At 37.7% G+C, this 22,062-nt stretch overlaps 1 protein-coding gene across 1 annotated transcript in view; it reads left to right on the plus strand.

The window, feature by feature from the left end:
* Positions 1 to 22,062, plus strand: part of LOC134805360 (uncharacterized) — a 32,150-nt gene that overhangs the window by 4,355 nt on the left and 5,733 nt on the right. The window contains exons 2-6 of the mRNA XM_063778695.1: positions 75 to 234; positions 998 to 1,173; positions 1,340 to 1,531; positions 8,185 to 8,303; positions 10,124 to 10,262. Of these exons, the coding sequence (XP_063634765.1) occupies positions 75 to 234; positions 998 to 1,173; positions 1,340 to 1,531; positions 8,185 to 8,303; positions 10,124 to 10,262 (786 nt within the window). The remainder of the gene's footprint in view (positions 1 to 74; positions 235 to 997; positions 1,174 to 1,339; positions 1,532 to 8,184; positions 8,304 to 10,123; positions 10,263 to 22,062) is intronic.

The raw sequence follows: 22,062 nt of genomic DNA on the forward strand, positions 1-22,062 counted from the left end.
AGTGATTCTTTGTCTAATGTTTCTAAATTTGTCGTTTTTCAAAACATAACGTGACGTGATCTGTGCATTTCCAGTGACTTGACTTGTTCTGAGTTGGTGAATCGAATTCAGCTGGAGGAAGACATGAGGGATTGTCGTTTCCTGCCCTGGTGTTCTATCAAAGAGTACGACACATTCGGCGACCGTCGCAGTCTCCTTGCAATGTTGACGCCGGTGGCACTTAATGAATCTGAGGTTTCAATTGGTTTGACCTAACCTAATTATCCATATTGTTTGATAGATAAAGTAGGTACCTACCCAACATTTTTTGGACGGGACACTAAAGAAATTTATTTTCAGCAAAATCGTGATAGGGTGACTGCTAATAGTTATTGGCCCCTCCATAAAAGTCAGAAAGAAACAAGGCAATTGAAGTCTTATTGTTAAGAGTGGCCAATTACTATGAAGAGGCCAATAACTATAGCAGTCAGCCTATTTGGCATTTCCTGTTGAGACACCTAGTTGCCGAAGGGCCGAGTCAGAATATACGTGTTTCCATCGAGGTATGTATCCATGCCAAATTGCAGCTTTCCAGCACTTAGCGATCACGGAGCAAAGCCGCGGTCGGACGGACAGACGGACATGTCGAAACTATAAGGGACGAAACTAAAAAGTAGATTCCCTAATACATATACTGAGTACAGCACCAGGGAAAGTTTCCGTGCACTGGAAGTACCTAATAGGTACACAGACGTCAGAATGGCTGGAATGTGATACACGCAGTACCTACACAGACTCGAATCGGCGACCTCTAACATATTTGTGTACCACTCCCTAAAATAAGGTAAGTAGGTACCTATGCTTAAAATCATATCAATTTTCTTGATTTAGCTCACAAGTTATCCAGCATAAGTATGGCAGACACGCCTAGCCCAGTCCCGTTACATCTTACCGTCAAAGTTGTACTAATATATAGGTAGTTTAGAAGAATATTAGAATTCTAAATTTTCTATTGTAGAAATGGGTTATGAAGTCTCATTTGTCCAGCAAGGCCAGTTCTCTGAGGTACAAAGATCTGAAGAAAGACTGTGGAAAAGGATTCTACCATTGGATGAGACCGTACGAACGTTTCGAGCCCAAGCCTCATATAAATGAAGGATATACGCCGAGGCTACCAAGAGCATTCATATTGAGGTTTAGTACAATCGATTCTATAAGTATAGGTTTTTCTGTTGATTTTACTATGTTGTGCCGATGGAGCAACCTCATAAGCTAGGGTGCCGAGATAGAGTCGTATGGACCTACAAATACAAATGTTTTATTTCGGAAATACAACATTATGTATGTGCTTATTTTTTAGAATTTTAGAAAAGCAATGGAAAGAACGTGATCGGGAGCAGTTTAAAGGCGCTAGAGAGCTGTTGCGGGCGGTGCTGAAGTATCGGCGTGTCATGGAGTCCGACTGTGAGAACATCTTGCGCGTGCCGGTGATCGACTGGCGCTCGGAAAGCGAGCGCCGCGTGCACGACGTCGTACAGGCGCTGGGACACAGGTAGAGGGAGATTCCCGGGCGGTACCTACTGCATTACCGGCGAGTCATGGCGTCCAACTGCGAGTACATCTTACGTTGCGTTACGTTCTTCGTTGACTTGCTCTCGCGTACCCACAGCTTAGTAACTAAAAGTTAGACCAATGGGCGCAGCACGGTTCCATTTTTATCGTTTATCACTATGCGCGTCTCTTTCGCACTTACGTACTTGTTAGAACGTGACAGGCATGGTGACAAGGGATAAAAACGCGACCGTGCTAACACTTGCACTGCGTGTGCTATCAAAACCGTTGCAGACAAGAAAAGTGATTTCAACGTTTTAAAAAATTCAGTCCCTAAAACCTAAAAGGGTTAAAAAGGGGTTGATAGTGTGTATGGGCCTATGGGGTTTAAATATTATTTTAAGCTAGGAACTTGAAACTTCGTAAAAAGGTAAGTATTTTATTAAAATGGAAGAATAGTTATTTGTACAACAAGAGATCAAAGTTTGATATTTCTTCGAGTGCTTATTTTGAGTCCCGTGCAAGCGAAAGATTCTATAATAGATTCACGAGCGTAGCGAGTGAATCTAATTTAGAATCTTGAGCGTAGTAAGGGATTCAAAAGCGCACGAGATGTAAATAACTTTGATCTCGTGTAGTACACAAAATTTTTCACCCTAAGCAGTGAGAACATACCTAGAGGGACAGAGATAATAGAACCCAAGTATATCGAACTTGTATTAGACCCCGCATGTTGAAATGACATTTGACTATAAAGGTCACTTGAATGTCATTTTGTCTCACTCAGTGAGCAAAATGCGATTTTGCTCACTGAGTGAGACAAAATGACTCAGTGAGCAAAATCGCATTTTGCTCACTGTTTTTAAGAAGCAAAGTACCCTTGTTCGAGCTGCTGAGGTGAAAAAATATTTTCAGCGTTTTTGAAAATTCATCCCCCAAGGTGGTGAAAAAAAGGATTGAAAGTTTGCATCCGGAGCGAACATTATTTTGAAAATCTTTTAAGGTGGTTGAGACAGATGACATACCTATATCTAAAACATTTTTTTTTCAGTTAATAGGAGCTTGAAACTTCGGAATAGGTTGTGACAGACAAAGCTCATGCATTGTGTACCTAATAATTAATAACAAATGATTAACCTTCCCTCAACTATTTTTGCTGCATAATGTTATATGCTATGCTCATGTATAATAATTAATATATAACCATCAACATACAAATCCATCGCGTACTAACATACTTAAACAAGCAATAGAGGTATTTAGGTATCGTCTTGGGTCGTCCCATTCGTTTTTCGTCAAGTTCTTAAATTAGTCCTATTCTGCTTTCGTCACTCATTCTACATTCGTCACAATCGTCGGTGGCTTTCAATGTAGTAGTGTAGTAAATAAAGGTAGTGGACCCCGCAGTAATTCCTCAGCCAGAAAAAACTTTACAGTATGATAAAGTATCAATAAATAAAAAGTATTGTATAAATTTCCAAAGAATAATAATAATAGAATTAAAGTAAACACCTAAAGTCTTAAATCGTTAATATCTTTTTACGGAAAAATGCTCCGTTCAAACTTTCTTCACCAGACATATTCATGTAACGTATTCCAACAATATATGAAATATCAAAAAAATATCCCAGCAGAAATACGAGTATTAATAAAATAAAATTTTTTGGCGTGTCTTGGACCGGAAAATTACTCAGTCTAATTTTTTCACTGGAATGCCATTTTATTGCCGTTTTATACCTACAAAATGAAAATCTAAAAATTTTCCACTCTCAGTTTTTAATAGTTCTATAATACATACATTTCGATACACATTTTTTTTGGATTTTTTTACCCAGTGCGCCAAATTATATTCTAAGATCATATAAGAAGAAAAAAATGACAGAGCAATTTTCCGATGAAAATGAGCGTCAAAAAAAGGAAGTATCATAAAAAAATATTCTCATGTTTGACAAAACTTTTTGATTTTTTTCTAGTATCACATACTGATACAAATAACTTATTTTGTAAAATAATTTTGGACTGAGGAATTACTCGGTTCAATATATAATCAGATTTGTGTTTTTACCTAACTTAGGAGTGTTTTTTTTTGGATATTTATAATGTTAGTCTCGGCTCATACTATACAATAACCAAGCTAAATTTCATCGACTGAGAAATTAATGCATGGGTCTCCATACAACCACTTGCTTCATTTACTACACTATAGAATGAGTGACGAAAGCAGAATAGGACTAATTTAAGAACTTGACGAAAAACGAATGGGACGACCCAAGACGATACCGGTATTTTTTGATGGTTGTAATAAGGTCACTGTGGCGAAGTCCGGCATACTTTTTTTTTTTTGACTTTGGAGTGACCTAGTTCCGTTAATTATTCACGTATGTTACTGCATGTAATCGCATACGATGAAGAATTTAATAATTAATAGTTTAGCCTTAGTGACAGATCATTTCAAGCACAAATTAAGCAAAAACAATGGCGTTTTTTAAAATTCGGCGACTAGACGGACTTCCCGTGCAGTTTAAGGGAAGTCGCTCTAGTTATGATATCAGCCAATCTATGGGTGCGTATATGTTCGTAGTCAAATTCCTAAAAAGAACGGATCAAGACAATGAAAAGTGTATTTTAAACTTGTTAATATACGGTTCAGATTCGAAATAAACACCATTTTTCTAAAACAAAGGCAAGTCCGGCCATATACTACCAAAATGGGGTGGTAAACCTTTTTTGGCAAATAATTAAACAATTATTTTTTTGATTTCCGAAATAAAAGATCAATAGTAATTTCAAATGAATTTTAATCGTTTCTTTTAATTACCTGAGATGAAAATTTAATAAAGTAACATCAGCATGCGCAAAGTCAGGAGGATTTTTTGATACCTTATCAAATCGTTATAATATTAAAGTCGCAAAAACAGTTGGTAATCTCTGATTTAACGAAAGTCCTTGCCTTGAACATAATAGACGGACTTTCCAACTTAGTCAAATTTTGATATGATAAATTGTGGAACGTATAATTACAAAACTAAGCTAAGTTCTGATATTTTAAAAATAGAATAAAGAGGTTCTTATGCTACGTACGTAGTTACTTTCTGATGCACAATCTTTTCAAAAACTATTTTTACAATTTTTTTTCGAACGGCTGTCGCACTATGATTTCGAGTTCAAAACACGAAATGACTTGTTGAGGCGGATTGCTCTGAAGTAGGTTGTCACAGCGCCATCTGTTTTACAGTGACGGAACTAGCGCGAAAAAGTGGTTAATCGACTGGACTCCAAAGTCGCATACACCTTCAAATTCAAAAGTTATAACGTGTTGACGGACTTGCCTTGTAGACGGACTTGCCCACAGTGACCTTACTATTTTTTTAATATTTAACGAGCGAAGGATGCTATTAAGCTTAGAATAAATTTAAAAGTGGAAAAATTATTGTCTTGGGTGAGACTTGAACTCACGGCCTCTGGATCGATACTCCAGCGCTCTGCATGCATGGTATGTGTCTGCATGGTATGGTATGGTATTAATACTATTATTAAATAGATACATTTACTGATAGGTACTAGCCTCTCAAAGTCGCTCAACGAGCTATGGAGAGGGCTATGCTCGGAGTTTCTCTGCGTGATCGAATCAGAAATGAGGAGATCCGTAGACGAACTAAAGTCACCGACATAGCCCACCGGATTAGCAAGCTGAAGTGGCAATGGGTAGGCCACATTGCACGCAGAGAAGATGGCCGATGGGGTCGACAAGTGCTCGAGTGGAGACCTCGGACTAGCAAGCGCAGCGTAGGACGTCCACCCACAAGATGGACAGACGACCTTGTTAAGGCCGCCGGAGGACGCTGGATGCGGGTCGCTTCCAACCGGTACGAATGGAGGTCCAGGCCTATGTTCAGCAGTGGACGTCTTATGGCTGAGATGATGATGATGATGATGACTAGCCTCTGCTCGTGACTTCGTTCTTTTAGAAGTCGTTGAAGTGCCTTCTAGAAATGCAACGGATAATTGTTTGGCCGGATACCGGATACCGGATGTTCGGTCTGATCATCGGCCGCATATTCGGTATCCGGCCGCCGAATATTCGGCCGGCGGAACTGTACCTACTTTTCGGTTCTTGTAGGTACATTGTGCAGATTTTGACCTATGCCGTAGTGAACGTTCGCGCGGACTCATTTTTAACCGACTTCCAAATCCCACAGGACCTCCTCCTGTTCATCAATTCAATTGTATGTTTTTTTTTTATGTTTGTTACTCCATATCTCCGTCATTACTGGACCGATTTTGAAAATTCTTTTTTTGATTGTATGTATATGCATACAGATTGGTCCCGTTTTTGTCAAAACCCAGTTCTGATGGTGGGATCCATGAGGAATCGAGGGAACTCCTCAAATCTTAAAGGCATACATATAGTGATTTTTCTGTTTTTATCAACAAATCAAGCATCTACATTCAAAATCGTGACATTTGATGAAGTGGAACTGCTGATGATGATCAGAACGGAACTCTTCAACGACGCATAGTTCACGTTTGGCGATTTGTCCTCTTCGTTATTTTTGTTGAGCAAGTTAAGTTTTTAAGCCACATTTTTGTCAAGCTCGAGTTCTGATGATGGGATCCATGAGGAATCGAGGGAACTCCTCAAATCTTAAAGGCATGCGTATATAGAGTTTTGTATTTTCATCAGAAAATCAAGCATTTTCATTAAAAGCTGTCGCATTTGATGAAGTGGAACTGCTGATGATGATCAGGACAGAACTCTTCAACGACGCATTGTTCACGTTTGGCGATTTGTCCTCTTCGTTATGTTTGTTAAGCAAGCTTAGTTTTTAAGCCACATTTCTGTCAAGCTCGAGTTCTGAACATGGGATCCATGAGGAATCGAGGGAACTCCTCAAATCTTAAAGGCATACGTATAGAATTTTCTGTATTTTCATCATAAAATCAAGCATTTACATTAAAAACTGTCGCATTTGATGAAGTGGAACTGCTGATGATGATCAGAACAGAACTCTTCAACGACGCATAGTACACGTTTGGTGATTTCGAATTTCGATTTTGACTTGGACTGGGACCCGGACTCGGACCCAGACCCGGCCTCGTACCCGGATCCGGTTCGGACCCGGACCTGGACTCGGACCCGGACTCGGATCCGGACTCGGACTCAGACCCGGACCTTGACCCGGATAACCACTATGATTAAGTACCTACCATAAAATGTAGGTATAAAGTATGATGATGCCAAACCCCTCCCGCTCATACCCCCGTACACCGCATCGCATGCGCCGTTAAGTGGGTTAGGTTAGGTTAGGTTAATTTGAACTGCGATCCTCACAGAACCGAACAAAAGTGGGTTAGGTTAGGTTACAACTGCGAGCCTTACAGAAACGAAATGTTACTAGTAAAGTGGGTTTGATTAGGTTCGAACTACGATCCTCACAGAACCGAACTGCTATCAGAGAAGTGGGTTAGGTTAGGCTAGAACTACGACCCTTATACAGAAACGAAATGCTACTAGGAAAGTGGATGGTTTTACCTCCTTTTCTACATAGTCTCCACCATCTACCATAATCTTTCACCGGGCTCACTAGAAGTCGGTTTTTTTTTTCTTAAAAATTATCTAGGTACGAAATGAGTGCGCGTGGAAGTTAGTGGAATGTTTAAATTGTTTAAAAAAAATAAACGAATACGATTAAATATGGCCGTGACCGTTTCTTAAATCCAATTTGTTTACTCCGAAATCAAGCAGAGTTACTATCCGTATCCGGCCGGATAGTAGGTCACTATCCGGTATCCGGTCAGATGTTAAAATAACGGCCGGATAGGTCAGATACCGGATAGTAACCGGATATCCGGTGCATCTCTAAGTGCCTTCCGGTTTTACCTCCTTTTCTACATAGTCTCCACCATCTACCATAATCTTTCACCGGGCTCACTAGAAGTCGGTTTTTTTTTTCTTAAAAATTATCTAGGTACGAAATGAGTGCGCGTGGAAGTTAGTGGAATGTTTAAATTGTTTTAAAAAAATAAACGAATACGATTAAATATGGCCGTGACCGTTTCTTAAATCCAATTTGTTTACTCCGAAATCAAGCAGAGTTACTATCCGTATCCGGCCGGATAGTAGGTCACTATCCGGTATCCGGTCAGATGTTAAAATAACGGCCGGATAGGTCGGATACCGGATAGTAACCGGATATCCGGTGCATCTCTAAGTGCCTTCCGGTTTTACCTCCTTTTCTACATAGTCTCCACCATCTACCATATCTTTCACCGGGCTCACTAGAAGTCGGTTTTTTTTTTCTTAAAAAGTATCTAGGTACGAAATGAGTGCGCGTGGAAGTTAGTGGAATGTTTAAATTGGTTAAAAAAAATAAACGAATACGATTAAATATGGCCGTGACCGTTTCTTAAATCCAATTTGTTTACTCCGAAATCAAGCAGAGTTACTATCCGTATCCGGCCGGATAGTAGGTCACTATCCGGTATCCGGTCAGATGTTAAAATAACGGCCGGATAGTCCGGATACCGGATAGTAACCGGATATCCGGTGCATCTGTAAGTGCCTTCCGCAGTTAACGTAGAATTTAGGTATTGTTCGATCTGATTTTAGTTAGCTTTTGTTTAATTTACTTACCTACTATGACATTCTGCTAGAGTATACGCGGAGCTGAAAGCCAAGATGGACGCTGAGGTAGCGAAAAACGCCAAGGCCGACATCACTACCAAACCAATGCCGCAGAAGGATTACTTCGAAGAAATGGAACAGGAAGAAGGTACTTTTAGCCGTCCTTGTTATCTACTGAGCTAACAGAGTAGCAAAACAGCAGCGAATTAAATTGCGTACCTACTACCTATGCGTTTCATAAAGAGTGTATCTTAGGGTGGTATTCCACCCAGTGGCGGATTTGCAATATTTGCCGCCCCAGGCCCTGTAGTCGCCCCTTTCCCAGCACCCATCATATTGACTACATTTTGAGTTAATATTTCGTATTATCATCAGCGAATTTTATGTCACAGTTTGCCGCCACTAATATATTGCCGCCCTAGGCCCGGGCCTTACTGGGCCTTAGGGGCAAATCCGCCACTGATTCCACCTATCTAATTTCTTTGTCCATTTTGTATTGCGTCCCACATTTTGCTTTAATGAGAGAGTGAGACGCAATGACGTTGGACCAAGAAATTGGACACGTGGAATACCACCCTTAGGCAGAAAATCTGTTAAGTACCTCTATCTCAAAGTAACTTGTCTGTGTCTGGTGTATCTCAAAGGTAGGTTATACAATAATATAATAAGAAACATCAGATATTTAAAAACTATTTTATTTCGACGTAAACAATTGGACATTGGAGGAGTAGGTACATACAGTAAAAGTTATAAAAAATATAATATAGGTACCTATGTATGATATATCTTGAGGGATCTTCGGTATAATTTTCAGTACAGGATTCCTGCTTCGTTTTCGCATTCACACGCTTTGATATTATGTCGTCTCGTGCCTCTGAATCTTAGGGAGATGGCTCTTAAGAAAAATATAAATTGTTATAGACGTATATATAAGGTATATAAGGTATATTCCATATATAGTACAGACGCCAATAGATATATTGGAGCGACCAAAGTGCTCACGAAACGTCACGATGACGAACGTGAGCACGACGACATACGAGTAAATAAAGTCGGTAAATAGGTAAAGACTAGAGTCGCAGGCAATATTATCTATCGTGGTACAGTCGCCACGGCTAAAGGTGCTCAAAAACATCTCAACATATACTCTGAGGCGTGTTCAGATATTTTTGAGCACCTTTGGCCGCTCCAATATATCTGATGGCGACTGTACAACGATAGATAATATTGCCTGCGACTCTACTCTTTACCTATTTACCTATTTGTTTACACGTATATCGTCGCACGTTTGATATAGGTACTGTCCATTGCATTCAACACATGATCGAAAGGGCGAAATGGGCGAATGATATGCTGATTAGGTAATACCTACCTACTTATTAAGTAATAATATCTGGGAGACCGAGCTTTGCTCGGAAAACGTATAGAATAGAACTGAAAACCAGCGCTGTGACAGCTAGTCTGTAACACAGCAAATGCTGAGTCCATCCCTATTGTCACACTATTGGTTGTTTATAATATAACATAAGAACGAGTAAGTATATTAGACTTAAGAAATTAATGTCGAACTATGTTAATTTAATTGTTGCTAGTTCAACATGTATTTTTGTTTGTTTTGCTTTTTATCGTCTTTGTTTTCTTGTATGAGTGTGGCAATAAATAATTCTTATTCTTATTCTAGAAACTCAAAAATGCGCGTTTTCCCAGAGATAAGACCTAGCTAGATCAATTTTTCGTCCCCGAAAATCCCCATATAGCAAATTTCATCGAAATCGTTAGAGCCGTTTCCGAGATCCCCGAAATATATATACCTACATATAAATAAACAAGAATTGCTCATTTAATTGAAAGATTAGATAGATTTATACATATGGACAGGTAAGATTTACAGATATGCGTTAAAATTATAGGTAATAGGTAAGTATCTAACTTTACCGCGTGTTTATAGTTTTGACTGTTCGGCTTTAGATGTGGCTGATTCCGTGAATAAATTCGACGAGGTACGTGAGAGTTTGGTTCAAGAAGCGCAGGTAGCAGAAATGGGCCCGCTACTGGAACGCTACTGGCGCCGCCGCGAAGAAGAAAATAAAGAAGAACAATTCTATTTGTAAGTAAACCAATTCTACGCAGATTAATATTCATTGTCAGACTAAAGATGTGCAAGTTGCAGAGACTTCCTAAAAAGCTGAAAATGTTCTCGAAAATTTCACAGGAAACTAAGAAAAGTTTCATTGTGAAAATGAAAATTTTCGATTCCTATAAGTATGCAAAAATATGACAGGTTTCGGAATTTTTTTAAAGTGGAAATGGTGCAATTTTAGTAACTCCGAAAGAATTTTAGAAGCTTCATCTTAAAATATCGGATAACTATTCATTTTCCCGATAGATATTAAATAATATTAATATTATGTCTAACATCAATCTGGGCGTTTTGTTGGTAGGTTAGTATAATTAATTAGCCATAGCCTCGCAGGCCTCGGATAGATATGACATCCGATAGGAAAATGTGTAAGTTGATATGTCGCGCGTATGTTACCTATGGTACTACTTAATTAACGAGCAAATAGATAGTATAAGTTTAAACACATCTATCAAGGAGGATCGTCCTTGCTTCTGTTATGCACTTCTGGGAGCTAATATAGGATGTCAGGAAAGTTGTGGCTATGTAGGTAATATTAGGTAAGTAGTACCCAAGTAACACACAAGCAGGATAATAGAGTAAAATTATCATCTTATTCAAATTAAGATTGCATACATTTTGTGTATAAGCGGTGGAAATTACTAAATTCGGAATAAGAAAATATGTGGGCCTAGTGGGGCCTATATACCAATAAATTCTGAATAAATTTTGCATAGTATCGGTTTATGCATATTAAAGCTGAATAATACTTATTTCTTACACAGTCCGACATTATTCAGCTTAAAGCATTTGTGGTTACTAAAAGCTGCATAATAGCAGCATTAGCAGCAATTAGCTGTATATATTCTGTGTTGTGAAATATTAAGCAGACAATATTAAGAAAATGTGATAGTGGCTACTAAATGCTGAAAAGAAGCGTCGGTGGAGACTTTCAACTAGTTTTTGAATAAAGGTGGACGCTATTACTGGAAGCTGTAATGAAATCCACATCTTATTTGTTATTCAGTAGCTGCATATATGGGCTAATAATGGCTTTTATAGATATAACGTCTGAATAATAAATACTGAAACAACACTTATACTTAAGGCGATATGATTCGACTCATCAACGAATCTGAGGGGGTGAGGTGCGCTGCAAACCGTGAAGCCCCGCCCGCGCGTCCCGCGACCCGCTCGCCGAGCTTGTGAGCGCGCGCCGCGCACGGTAAACATAGCAGACGGGTCACAGTATAATGATCTTATGATGGCAGTATTTTAACTAGACCGGGAAATGGTCACGTTTTAGAGTTTTTATTGTATATGTACGTATGTATTTTTTGCATTACGTATTTCTGATCATTTCATGTAGAATTATTATTTTTATATAGACATGTGTACTTATTATTGATCAGTAAGAACGTTTTAATTTCATGGCAGCGTGTTCGAGTTAAAGTACCTAAAGGAAAGTAACAATTTTAAAGGAGACGGTCAATTAAGGGTTCTATTTATAAAGGTTATTAACCTTAATCAATAATTTTACTTTACAGATTCCTTTAACTCAATAACGCTGCCGTGAAATTAAAACGTTGTTACTGATCAGTAGTACTTATTTATAAGCTCTAAAAACAAAAAAAAAACAGTTTCAAAGTAAATTTCTGATAACTTTTTGGTCAGTGCAAGCCTTATGGTTTCGTTCGTCTTGGCAACATTTTACATGAAAATGTTTTTGGTGGGTCTCATTATCACAATTTCCAATACTTTTGTTGCCTAACTTAATAAATTATTGTTTACAATACCTATCGACTTTATACCTACTTTAATGATCACACAATTTTAACGAAACAATGTTTTCAAGAAAATAATTCAATTAAGTGCGAGTCAAACTCGCGCACCGATGGTACCTATATTTTATTAAGTACATTATATATATTTTTTTTTAATTAAGTTGTAACTGACTCATCATCATCATCTCAGCCATAAGACGTCCACTGCTGAAGATAGGCCTTCCCCTTGGACCTCCATTCCGGTCGGAAGCGACCCGCATCCAGCGTCTTCCGACGGCCTTAACAAGGTCGTCTGTCCATCTTGTGGGTGGACGTCCTACGCTGCGCTTGCTAGTCCGTGGTCTCCACTCGAGCACTTTTCGACCCCATCGGCCATCTTCTCTGCGCGCAATGTGGCCTGCCCATATATATATATATAACATTTTCAAGAAGTCTGGTCGCTTGTGGTGAAAAAAAAAATGTATGGAGAACAGAGTGGCCAACTTTCTTAAAAATAGTTTATCTAATACTGATTCTAAAATGGTATCACACATGCTACTATATCTACAAATAAAGATATGGCCTAGATGGTGTTTAAAGTGAAGTATGGTGCTAACTAGTAAGAAAGACATAAAAGTGCGATTATCTCGAAAACCACGAAACTTTTACTAGACCTATAAGTGCATTTTCTGGACCAGCCTAAGCTGCCCTGTCGATGGTTCGAAGGTTGTCCATTAATTACTGGACACCCTTCACACCCTGTATAGAGATGTAACTAACCCAAATGGCACTTGGCACTTTTTTTATCTGATAGTCAGCAAATGAGCCGCCTGATGGGAAGCGGTCATCTGATACTACTTTAAACACTAAAACGTCCATGCGTTATTGATTTAGTGTAATTTCCCCACAACAAATTAGCCTTTTGGCTGCACTTGGGCCGAGCACAAGCATAAACAGTAGCAGTAGGTACTAGGTACAAAGAAATCACGGAGCGACATAACCTCCTCGTTCAAAGCTACCACGATAGGCTCAGCTAGAAAGTCGTAGAGTAACTGACTGCAAATAAATATGGGAGCGATAGCTTGCACTCCGTGGTCCATAACAGTCAAACAGATGGCGATGGCGTCGCATTCTTACGCCGATAAGGATCCGATAAAAGATAATTTTAGATATTAGACAAAACAAAAAACCTAAGGTAGGGAATAAACACTTTAAAAAATGTTGGCTAACGGCGTATTGCATAGAGTATCATTCTATGGAACTTGCTAACTATGTAAACAAAAGTTACTAGTAAATTCATTCATTCATCAAGTTTGATTACATAGTTAGCAAGTTTCATAGAACGGTTACCGATATGACGGTTATGTCAATTACATAAACGTGCACGGTGCGTAACGGAATGGGTAAGTAATATATAATAATAATATAATTTTATTTGGCGTATTAAGTGGGACGCGAGTCGTATTAACCGTGACATGTAATTTACGACCTCCACTAAATGCATGATCTACTCATACTCAAACAACAAAATATCTGCAAACAAAAGATTATACGAGTATAGCGCCAACTGCGCGCCTCTGGGCTGTATCTTATTCTTTGAACCTCGTTGCGGACGTTGCGGTGCAGCGATACAAAATTCACGTACGATCGCAGTGAGCGGGGTAAGCGCCGTAAGCGGGTGGTGCGGGTACAGAGCGCTTAGCTCCACCCAGACGCTCAAGGGCATTGGGCCTACCAATTGTCTTAATAATATTAACTAGATTTTGCCCTGTGCGCGGGGCCCTCAGGGCCCCGCGGTACGCGTGTTGTTTGCTGTTGGTGCTGTTGTTGACGTGTTGTTGTTGGTAATGTTGTTGTTGCTGTTGTTTGCGCTGTTGTAATTGCGTAGTAGCTTGTTTTCCAAAGGGAAAAAGAAACAAAGTTGTACTTTTGCTAGGACAAACAGATCCGCGTGCGAGCACTTCATTCCTGTAGCTCGGTAGCAGTCCGGTTATGTGAGGGTCGCAGTTCTAACCTAACCTAACCCACTTTTCTGGTAGCAGTCCGTTTCTGTGAGGGTCGCAGTTCTAACCTAACCCACTTTTCTGGTAGCAGTCCGTTTCTGTGGGGTTCGCAGTTCTAACCTAACCTAACCCACTTTTCTGGTAGCAGTCCGTTCCTGTGAGGGTCGCAGTTCTAACCTAACCTAACCCACTTTTCTGGTAGCAGTCCGTTTCTGTGAGGGTCGCATTTCTAACCTAACCTAACCCACTTTTCTGGTAGCAGTCTGTTCCTGTGAGGGTCGCAGTTCTAACCTAACCTAACCCACATTGTTGGTAGCAGTCCATTCCTGCTGTTGTTATTGTTGTGTAGTAGTTTGTTTTCCAAAGGGAGTAATAAATAAAGTTGTACTTTTGATAGAAAGAAAAGATCCGCATGAGAGAACTTCATTCCCGCAGCTCGGCCTTCGGCCTCGCGTGCTTGGGAAATCGTAACTTTTCCTATTGGGTCGTGTTTCAGCTCCAACTTCCTCCTCACGTGTGACGCTTCGAACAAGACTAAAATACAACCAAGCGCAAGATGAACTGCCTGTAGGCACCTTGAACTCTCAATTATATTTAATTCATGTCGACCGTGGTCACATATTAAAATTAGTGATATGTATTTAGTTCTTAAATAATTGTATTGCGATATGCCTATTAGGGTAATTTTTTCAATTTGACATTTTATATTTATTTAAATTTATGATTATGATGATGAATTTGCACGCTTGACGGGCGTGGCGCGTTGCATGCGATCCAAAGCCGGGCGCCTTCGGCACCCTCATACTAAAAGCGTAACACTATACATATATTGTAACATCCCCATACTGTATCAATCCAAATAAATAATTTGTGATTTTCAAAGGAGTCAAAGAGCACGAAGGAATATAATCATTTTGCAGATCGGACGTAGGTATATCAGTAAAGGTGAAATACTATAAATATATCATACTTACATACTTACAATTATATTATCTAGGAATATAATATTATTTACCTACATTGAAACTGGTTGCTGACCTAGTGAAAATACTGAAATATTTTAACTGTTGATGTAGGAAAGCTAGGCGCTTTCAAGCACCTCGTAAAGTATTAGATGCTTCTGTTATCAGAAAGTGTGTTTTTATAGCACTTAGTGACTTTTTCTTACGTTTCATATGCTTTGATTCCCATTGTTTGTAAATGGTAAAATCACGTGACCGCGCGGAACACACTGACGCAGGTCCGTCCTCTACAAGCGCTGCCGCGCGACTGAAGAGGGCGTAAGTGCGTTCGCGAGTGATGGCGGTTGCGGATTTAGTAGGTATTGAAACATAGAAATTATTTTAATGATGTTACCGAGACAAAGTGATCCAAATCATCTAGATTATCTTATTACCTATACATTTATGTAAAAAACAAGCCAATAAAGTTTGTATTGTAGCTCTGAGATTGATTTATTGTTAAAAAAAGGCGTAACTTTGGTTTTTTTTTCTATCGAGCAAAGTTTATCTAATCATGTTTTTGAGATCCAAAACATATCTGCCAGATCCTTAAGTATAAGATATATTTTTTTCACAATTTTTAAACATTGTTTCTTATATTTCCGATGAATTCAAAAAACTGGTTCGCTTAGCTCCTACGGGAAAAGCACGCCTTAAGTTATAGCGATTTTAGTACACATGTACTATCTTTTCTTGCTAAAAGCTGCAAAATGAACGCAATGAGAAGCGCTATTCAAACTACTGCTTAGTATCAACAAGTGCGCGGTGGAGAGGGTTCCGTAGCTTTATACACGGTCAACGGTGCTACTTGAGCCTGATTACCTTGAGCTTGAGCTTGTTTTTATTTTATTTTGAACGCATCTTGCGTATTTATTCTTTAATCCAATCATTATTTTAAAAAATCTAGGTTTAGTTTTCTTAACAATTCTCTTCGATTGGTTATTTTACACAAGATGCATTGTCGTTTTAATGACGTAAAACGATTGCTAGCTACCATCGTAAACACTTTTAACTGACCATTTGCATACCTTACTGCAACGAGATAAGGTTTACCAATGGCCATTTAAGGTTGTTGCTAGTTGGCAAACAAGGTGTCAAATGCTAGTTTTTGATATTGTTCCATTAAAAATTTGTAGACTGGACTGGGTATATGAAAAATAAAATAATCACCCCCATTAAAATATAACGAAATCGATTCTCCTGTCGATTTTGAACAGACTGTTTTTAGGTTTCAAGTGGGTCTACTCATACCCATCCCACACTATACTCGTACTCATACCTAAACAATACTGCCCATACCAAACTATACTTGTACTCATACCCGTGATACCCGCTACTAATTTAGCCGCACCTTCGCACCTATACCATATTCATACCATACTCGAAACCATACCATACTCATACTATGCACGTCTTCGTACTCACGTCGTACATTTTTGCGTGTACCTTTACCTACTACATATTTGTCGGAACTGATAACGGAAAAAATAACTGTGTAATCTGCCGTGCCCCCAGATTTATCATATAACTTAAACATTATATCGCGTTTATAATATTAGTAGGAAGTAGGATTGAATATTGCCCGTGTTACATACCTATAATGTTTCTCATCAAACTAGTGAGGATCTATGTGGTTTATTCTATTTGTGTATAGAACCCTAATAGGCTTTAAGATTGAGGAAACAATTACTATTATACTGATGTTATTCAAAACTTGTTGTTCTAAAACCATTATTATCTAACATGTAGCTTAGTAACGCGAATAATGTACATGCTTATTCAGATATTTAGCACAATAATAGCTGCGGCAGCAGCTTATATTCAGCATAGTCGGACGCCATTACGGTTGCTCATATTCTAACCTCTACAATTAAATAGGAATTCAAAATGAACTGTAAAACCCATTTTTATTCATTTATAAAACTAGTTGTATCGTAGCATAACTTGTTAAAGTACATTTTCTGTCATTCAAACATCTATACACCGCAAAAAAATTACAAATTTAAAAGTGGAGTAGTAAATTTTCTATATTTACTTTTTAAACAGTGCATTATTTACGCGGCGCTTTAAAATTTTAATAAAATGTATATCTAGACACGCGGTAGCGTGTCCAGCCAAGTTCAAAGAAAAAGGAACTGGCGACGCAGCAACCATTACACGAACCATTTCGAGCTACTTTTGACCCCTTCACAACTTGAAACCTACTTAACCTACACTAATGAAATTTGGCACATGTATTCAAGCCCCTTAGCTTGTCCAAAATACAAAATTTCATAAACGTAGCTCAAACAGTTACTGATAAATTAACGTTTAAAAACCGGCATTTTTGTGACTGACTGACATATAGATCATAAACCTAACCCACTTCTAGATCACTTAGAAACTTGATATTTGGCATCAAGGTAGACTATTAGGTGTATATAGAGGAAAAAATCTGAAAAGTGGAAATTATTGATATTTCGATGGAAAAAAAAAATAATACTTATAGACCAAAAACCTAACCCACTTCTAGATCACCTAAAAACTTGATATTTAGCACCAAGGTAGACTATTAGGTGTATATAGAGGAAAAAATCTGAAAACTGGAAATTATTGATATTTCGATGGAAAAAAAATAATTAATACTTATAGACCAAAAAGCTAACCCACTTCTAGATCACTTAGAAACTTGATATTTGGCATCAAGGTAGACTATTAGGTGTATATAGAGAGAAAAATCTGAAAACTAGAAATTATTGAGATTTAGATGGAAAAAATAATAATTAATACTTATAGACCAAAAATCTAACCCACTTCTAGATCACTTAGAAACTTGATATTTGGCATCACGGTAGACTATTAGGTGTTTATAGAGGGAAAAATCTGAAAACGGGAAATTATTGATATTTCGATGGAAAAAAGAAATTAATACTTATAGACCAAAAACCTAACCCACTTCTAGATGACTTAGAAACTTGATATTTGGCATCAAGGTAGACTATTAGGTGTATATAGAGGGAAAAATCTGAAAACTGGAAATTATTGATATTTCGATGGAAAAAAATAATTAATACTTATAGACCAAAAACCTAACCCCTCTTCTAGATCACTTAGAAACTTGATATTTGGCATCAAAGTAGACTATTAGGTGTATATAGAGGGAAAAATCTGAAAACTGGAAATTATTGACATTTCGATGGAAAAAAATAATTAATACTTATAGACCAAAAACCTAACCCACTTCTAGATGACTTAGAAACTTGATATGTGGCATTAAGGTAGACTATTAGGTTTGTATAGAGGGAAAAATCTGAAAACGGGAAATTATTGATATTTAGATGTAAAAAAATTAATTAGGTAATACTTATAGACCAAAAACCTAACCCACTTCTAAGATCACTTAGAAACTTGATATTTGGCATGAAGGTAGACTATTACGCGTATAAAAAAGAAAAATATCTGAAAACTGAAACTTTTTAACAATTGACCGCGCGTTAGCGAGGGTCTCCTTTTCAGCTTAGGCAAACTGCTTTTATGATGAATACCTACTATAGTAATTTCTGTACAAAAAGTAATGATATCCCAACAAAAACATAAATGTGAAATGAGGGCCAAGTTCAATATTAAGAATATGTGTCGTTGTTGACTCGCTGACAAAAGAATTGAGATCTATATGGGTGCCAAGTTCTGGGTTGTGTAGAAAATCCTGAAATTATAAAGGATTTGTCTTGGCTAGTTTTTACGTATATAGGCTACTTTTCTAAAATTTGGTTTGTTGGTAAAAACTAGCCAAGTCAAATCCTTTATAATTTCAGGATTTTCTACACAACACAGAACTTGGCACCCATATAGATCTCAATTCTTTTGTCAGCGAGTCAACAACGACGACACATATTCTTAATATTGAACTTGGCTCTCATTTCACATTTATGTTTTTGTTGGAATATATATTTACAGTAAAGTCGCATGCGCAATGAAATTGAAGTTATGTAAATATCAAATCAATATGTGGCTGATGTCCTCCTTATTTTGTATTCACTTCAGAAACTACACTTTGACACGAGTTCACAAATTAAAATGGAAGACAAATCATTGATTTAACACACAAATATCTGAATATATTTTCTGTAAAAATGCACTTTTGAACCAAAAGCTTCATAACGTGTGAATAACTGATTCATTGTGTACAAAGCTGGGTAACTTTGGTTTAAAAGCGGTATAGAAGCTTTTGACAGCCTCTATACAAGTGTTATTCAGCGATTCAATGTGTGGGCACACACTTATACAGCTATTACATTACTGTTATTCAGTTGTAAGCTGCCCACCACTGCCCACGTTGTGCCCAAACCTTTTGTATGGATGTGTAATGTTTTTAATAACAACTATTTTCGAATTTTCATTTTGCATAAATCGAATTGCATAATTTTGAAATGCATAAATGATTATTTAGTATAAAAACAAAACGAATAAGAACAAATTGCATTATTTCAGAAATAATAATAATTCAGTTGCATAGTAATGTATTTGCATAATAGGCAATCAGTATAATGATCACTTTGTATACTATTTAATGCTCATAACGTTCTTTTTCCATAAAACCCATTTGGAAGGCGTGCGCCTTCCAAATGTCCGGGACCTCATGGTCCCGAGAATTTGTAAGAGACAGACAAAATAATAATAATAATTCAGCCTATACACGCCCCACTCTGGGCACAGGCCTCATCTCATGATCGAGAGGGTAATAAAATGTGTACTATTATAAAATAAGTCGGATCTTGCGCTTCGCCGGCCGCTGCCGCGGCACGCTTGCTTCGCTCGCTCGGCTCGCGCGCTGTAGGGTCGCAGTTCTACCTAACACTCCTCCTCGCTTCGCTCGTCGTCGTACCTAACGGCGACCTGCCATAAGGTAGAATATGTAAGTTGTTTTATAGTTTATGTCATATTATATTATGTCGCCTGATAATTCGTTAAAATATAGTTCTATATTTTAATCATAATACTAACTGTATGTTATAACAAGTAAAATTATTCCTAATGATCGTTATAAAGAACGTTTTTATGATTATAGAACATTCTGTAATTTAATTATTATAACGAACAATATTATGGATTTTGTTTCTATACATTATGTTTATTATGAGTTTTAAAAGTAGTTAAATGTAATTATGCAAAATGTTTGTATTAAAATTGAACGGCACCCCTTTTGTATGACGTATGTAACAGCGCTGTTACCGACAATATACAGCTTCCTTATTCAGCTTACAGTACGGCATGCTCTATTATTCAAACAATATTCAGCTACTTTTGTGTTACTTGGGTAGTTACTCATTTCAGCAGTTATGCAGTGGATAATGCTAATGAAACTTCCCATACAATAAAATTTTGCGCACGTTTTAACTGAAATAGACAGTTTGTGCCAACTGGCCCTTAATGTTTGTAAAGGTAGGGTTGCGCACCGATACGTAGGTCAATCAATAAGTTTTGAGATGCTCGAAAGTTAAAAATGGACCGCACCTGTATTCTATGTATATAAAAAGCAAATTTTCTCAAACATGCAATGAAATATTGATGTTATGTTCCTTATAATAGGCTGCAAAGTATGACGTTTCAGGTGCGGCTAGGGCAAAAGGTCGTTAATGGAATTTCATACACATCTTGCAGGCCTAGGCCGGCAAAGTCTTCTTTTTTAATTTTCATTTCACAGATATTTGTGACACAGGATCGTGGCATTCATCCATTAAAAAAAATTAGAGGCAGTATTTGCTTTATGGTTCGTAATGACCCCATACGCCTATAAAAAAAAAACAAAAAACAATGTTTGCTATAATTTGCAGTTTTATTTGTATAAAATCAACATCAACTTAATAAATAATACCTTCTATAATTTTAAATTATATATTTAACTACACAAATAAAAACATTTAAAATATTTCATCTAAACGTTAGCGGTAAAAAGGTCTACTCAAACACGCGTAGTTATATTTTTTAAATTGTTATGGAGGTAAAGTTGAAAAATATTCATTCTGTTTTATTGGATTTATGGTGCGTTGTTGATTTTTTGACTTTAATATGAGTTCCGACGAAATAATGAAATTAATATTAATTGTAATCGTAGGCGTTGGAATTGGCAGCGTAAGCAGAATTGATTTTAATAACTTGCTGCCTCTGCCGCCAACCCATATAACCATTCCAGTCGCAGAATCACAAAGTGGTAACTAAATGTCAGATGTGTCGTAACAGAGTCCACACAATGTGTCTAGAATTGTTTCGAAACAAAGTGTCGTCGCCGTGTCTACACTTTTCCGTAACAAGGTGTCGACACATTTGTGTGCACTTTGCGTGCGGTTTGCGACTAAATCTGACAGCAAATTTGTGACAGCAAATGTCAATATAAAATACCTCTTGAAAACCAAGGTTTGTCAAACTACTATTAGTGTCTCGTGTGCTCGTAATTCTAGTAAGTCATCATGGGCAATGCAAATGATAATAATCGACCGAAACCATATAAACACCCAACACCCGTCAACCTTTTACAGAAAAGTTTTTAAAGAAATTCAATAAGCTACTTAGGTCAGGCAACGAATGCTCCAAAAGTTGTAGAGGGAAATGCTCGGAACACAATTTTTGACTCCGTAACTTGGTTTGACAAGTTAGGAGGTGAACATATCAAAAGTCCCCGGCCCTTGAGCGGGGGGGAGAGAGGGGGCTTTGAAGGTCCCATTTTCCCGTTTTTCGATTATATCTCGGAAACTATGCATCTCAGCGACATGGCCACTTATACAAAATGAAAGGTAATTTAATTTGTTACAAGTTTATTCCGTCAATTTTGAATAGTTTTTGAGATATCCGCTCTTGAAAGTTTATTTAGGGCTCTCAATTTTATCTTGATATATCTATATCAGTGAAGGTGCTAGGCCGTGTTTGGTATCGTTTTCGTATAAATCTGGGGTGCTGAATCCATTTAAGATATCACATTGACACCATTCCACAAAATAAAAATAAATCTTTTTAGGGTTCCGTACCTCAAAAGGAAAAAACGGAA

This window comes from Cydia splendana, chromosome Z (genome assembly GCF_910591565.1).
Source record: "Cydia splendana chromosome Z, ilCydSple1.2, whole genome shotgun sequence".
NCBI classification, from domain to species: Eukaryota; Metazoa; Arthropoda; class Insecta; order Lepidoptera; family Tortricidae; genus Cydia; species Cydia splendana.